Raw genomic sequence first — 4,842 nt, forward strand, 5'->3', positions numbered from 1 at the left:
GCTAGATCATATGGGTTTTTTACTCTGATTGGAATAATGGTTTCAGTTCTTGGATTCAGTGTTACAGTGGATACAGAGGTTTGAGGTATATTAGAACCTAAAGGAATTGGAAAAGGAATCGATTGAATGCGTATAGTTAAAGGTTCGTAATCAATTTTGCACTTTAACGCGTGCAAGAAATCACTACCTAATAAACCATCAAAAGGAATGTTCGTGTTCGAATCGATCACGTGGAATTGCGCATTTATTTTCTTTTTTCGGATTTCTAATTCGATATTTGTTTGTCCCTTACTGGTTATTGGACAGTTGCGAGAGATTCCGTTCAGAGATATGGGATTTGGGTCGATTATATCGTAACCATTTAAACTAGAAGCTTTGATGAGAGAGATTGATGCACCCGAATCGACTAAAAGCTTTAATATTTTGTCCTCGGAATTAGAATGTTTTGATTCGAACAATACATAAATAAGTTCGCTATTATCAAAAGAACTTAGAATAGTTATATTAGGAACTTCTCGAATTGGGAATTGAGGTGATCTGGATCGTGAATCGGTGGAAACAGGGTTTGTTCGTTCGTTATCGGATTCGGAGGATTCGGTGATTGGCGTGTATCCCAAAAATTTTGTTGTTGGAAATTTACGTTTGACCTCTTAGGAGGACATGTACTAGAATTATGTGCAACAGGAGATTGAAATTGAACGTGACGTCTGGAATTGTTATATTCGCGTTTCCTACATTCACTTATTACATGCCCTATGTTTTTACAGTAATTACACTGTTTAACTGGTCCGATCTGAGAAGCATTGTTAGCTCTTTGATAGGAATTTGGAACGGAACCTTGACGATTTACCCAAGGAGCATTACCGATTCTTTGAGTGGAGCCTGATGCGAAATTCGGATGATTTTGATAAGAAGTATTATTAGTTCTTTGATAGAAATTTGAACTGGTATTTGGATAGTTTTGGTGAGAACTTCTACTAACGTTTTGATAATGAACAGGCTTAGGAGATTGGACAAATTGTGGTTTCCTATTGTTGGAAAAGCATTCATGCGTGGAGTGATTGGTTCTGTGGCAATTTTTACAGATTCGTGTAGGATATGTTAAACGCAATGCCTTCTCTTCGCCTATGGCAGCAGTAAAAGCTTGACTGATTGTTCTGAATTCGCGGTATCTTAACATCTGTGATATCTGAGGATGCGTGTGATAAATAAATCTGTTTAATGTTATGTCGTTTATCATAGCTAATCTACCTTGAAGTGTATCTTCTGCTAATTCACTAGAATGCAGGAGACCTAAGATTCTCGACGTTAATTCTTCTAACCTTTGATAAAACTGCGTAACATTTTCGTTGTATTCCTGCTTCATATTATTTAATTCCTCTAATAATTGATCTAAGCTTTTTCTATCTTGGTATAGGGTCAGTAAGAGATCAGCTACTTCAGGCCACGTAGTTAAATTGCAGTGAATGTCCACTTGCTCTCGCGCTTTGCCTATGATTTTACTTTTTGTGTAACTTAGAAGCGGTCGATGTTGAAAAGGTTGGGATAATTCAAAAGCAGCATCTACTTGTTTAATAAAACTACGTAATTTGTATCTGTCGCCATCAAACGTATCTGGGATTAATTTAACTAAAAATTCTAGCGAAAGAATCTGTGGTCGTTCATTTGTTGTTATATCGTTTTCAGTCATCGTACTGGCGCGTTCGTTTAAATATAATAAATGATTAGAAAATAAGAATGAGATATGGTAAGAATATTGAAGAATATACAAGATTTAGAATTGGATTTAGGAATTGAGTTTAGGAGTTGAGTTACAAGATTGTCGCAAGCAGAGTATCTTCAAACGGTACTTACGATGTTTATACGTTGTATCAACGCTGACAATAGTTGCACGTAGTTCTCGATGTTGCTACTGGACCGTGGTTCACTTCCTTGATCCCGATTCTCTTCTTTGTTGGCCCCAATTCAAACGATTGAAATCGTTCCTTCACGTTCAGTACGGAAATAATAATTCCGTCCTATGACTGAATGCGTGAATGATGGACCATCCCACTTCTGACACCAAAATTATGTTGGAGACCGGAGTTGCAGGAATCACGGTGCAACAAAGATACTTCCGTAAACTAGTTTATTGTAACAGACGTATTGGTCGTACAGTTGACTCTGACAAAAATGCGCTACTTTCCCAAATTCTGCATCTATTTATATATTATGAGAATGGCAGTGTGGAAGGGTCAAAGAAAGGAAAGGACAAAGGTTGTAGGTGACTAACTGTAGAAGGAGAGGCAGGATGAGTACGAGGATGACTGATTGTTTATGGGAGATATAGGAGATAGGGAGTAAGCGGAGTGACTGTAGATGTGATTTTTGTCCTTTGCAGGAGATAGGGAAGGTGGTATCCAACAGTATGTCTCCCGATTGGTCCCATTGAAAAAACATTTTGCATTTTTTCATTCCTAACGAGATTTTTTTCTAAATATATGTTCGCCGGTTACTCCGAGACGGATGGACGAATCGGAACGAAACTTTTTGCATCTTGTAGAGTATTTCTCCCACATGGTGACGTCAAGAAGAGATTTTGCATTTTTTCATTGCTAACGACTTTTTTGCAATGAACGTAATGCTTGATTTCCCTTTTCCACCGATTTGTTAGAAAATTTGAAATAAACGAACGGTTGAGGCAGGCCATGTGCGTTCTGTCAGCGCGTTTCTCCTCTTTAAGGGGAAGTCCTTTAACTTGGGGGTGTTATAAACAAAAAGGGCATACTGTCGAAGGCGTTCTCACGACGGAGGATTTTTGGGACGGCAGGGCATTCTTGTTCTGACCGTCGACTTGTACGAAGCATTCGAAATACAGAGCAGAGTCAATTTTAGCAAACGCCCACAGTGTTTTGTTTTATATTCATTTCCACACCAAATAATAATCCGCTCCGCATAATCTGATCTTACAGATTACTCCGAGACGGATGGACCAGTCGGATCGAAAATTTTGCATCTTGTACAGTATATCTGCCGATTGGTCCCGCAAGAAAATTTGTATTTTTTCATTCCTAACGACTTTTATCGCAAAAAACGTAATACTTCATTTATATCTTTCGACGTTTACGCTGCAGGGTATGTACCGATTGCGATGAAACCTTTCACATTTACTAGGAGGTATATCCGCGATGATCTCACTTGCAAAAATTCATGGAATTTGTTAATAACTACTGTTATAGCAAAAGATCTATTCCTTCACGTTACTCTGGAAGGAATGTATCGTTCGCGATAAAACCTCTCATATTTAGTAGGACATTCAGGGTGTCACGCGACTACGTCGACAGGCTGGGGCATGTTTCAGCATGTTTATGTTGGAGCTGCGATAAAATATAAGAGCATCAATCGATGCGGCGCTTTTTTTCTTTTATCTAGTCTCTTCTTTTCTAATCAACGCTCTTATCGTTTATCGCAGCTTAAATACTAATTTTTTCGTTTTCAATAAAAGGTATTTATATAGATAACATATTATGGTTATGTAGGTGGTTTCATATTATGTACGTAATACAAAGAAAATACACCAAAATGTTTTTTATAAATTATATCTTTATTTATATTTCTAAGTCTTACAATATTTTGATATTTTTTTCACGTGTTGGTTATTTTCTGTATTATCATTTAATTGTTTACAATATTCTGATAATCTAATTTCCAAAAAATAATAAACAATATATGAAATTATATCCAGTTTATGGTCTCCGCAAGAAAACATCAATATGTTTGATTCAATGCTGCTATTAAGTATAGCATCTACGACATCTAGTTTGTGGCAATGCTGTACAAATAGATTCTCTAATTTTTTTATAAAATTAAAAAATCCTATATTTGAATGCACAAAAATACATGACAGCTCGTCACCGAATTTTTGTTTGGCACTGTAAATTAGTATTTGCAGTAACTGCTTCCTTGCATGTTGTACATTGTATAAATGTCAACAATTGCTGACAAATACGTCCAGTAATAAAATATATGATGCAATCAAACGTTGCTGGCATGCTATAATCATACTCATGTTCAAAACAATCAAATACACTCCAATTAGCATTTTTGATTGCATTATCTAATGTTAATTTAATTTTATTGAGTAATTCATTTGGTTGCTTCGATTTGTATAAAGATTTTATGTCAATCAGAGAAATGAGAGGTGGTTTGATTTCTTTCTCCACTGTACAATTGCCGTACTTCGGCGGGGATAAAATTGAATACGAACGCAGAATTTTGTACATCTGCAGAAATGTCGGGGTTGCAGAATGATCATTACATCCTCCTGCTTGACGAATGCAACCAAAGAATCGCTGTAAATAGTACAAATATATGAATTAGTCTGATCCGGTAGACTCGGTCTATATGACATCGAATAATGGAGATTCTACTGCAATTAAAACTGCTTCATTAGTACGAAAGTGATGTCAGGAAAATCAATTTTTTATATCATTAAAGATCATTATATCATTAATCTCAAGAGCATCCTGATTTATATTCCCTGATAAAACACAAGGGAAATTAAATTCATTAGTTAAGTAATTTGTGATATCTATCGTTGATCGCAAAGTCACTCGAAGTCCTTCGGCAGTCTGTCGACTAAGAAATTCGTTATTGCTAATAATTCCTTGTTCTAATAGATAATGAATAAATTGTAATAAATTTAATAAATTATTCACATAAATTATAACAAATAATACCTTTAAATCGTTGTCATATAATCGATTACGAATAGTTTTAATAAGATGTGGTGTGTCAGAGAACACAAAAACTTTTCTTGATGAATCAATGACGTGTGGAAACCAACTTTTTAATTCGTTTTTT

At 35.7% G+C, this 4,842-nt stretch overlaps 1 protein-coding gene across 1 annotated transcript; it reads right to left on the reverse strand.

Annotated features, from left to right (window-relative positions):
- Window positions 1-3,571: 3,571 nt before the first annotated feature.
- LOC114882300 lies at window positions 3,572-4,263 on the reverse strand. Its single transcript, XM_029199192.2, is given in 2 exon segments — window positions 3,572-3,914; window positions 3,916-4,263. Coding segments are annotated over 2 exon segments (666 nt in total). The 5' UTR covers window position 4,263; the 3' UTR covers window positions 3,572-3,595.
- Between the last annotated feature and the right edge of the window lie 579 nt (window positions 4,264-4,842).

Source organism: Osmia bicornis, chromosome 5, assembly GCF_907164935.1.
Source record: "Osmia bicornis bicornis chromosome 5, iOsmBic2.1, whole genome shotgun sequence".
In the NCBI taxonomy this organism is placed as follows: domain Eukaryota; kingdom Metazoa; phylum Arthropoda; class Insecta; order Hymenoptera; family Megachilidae; genus Osmia; species Osmia bicornis.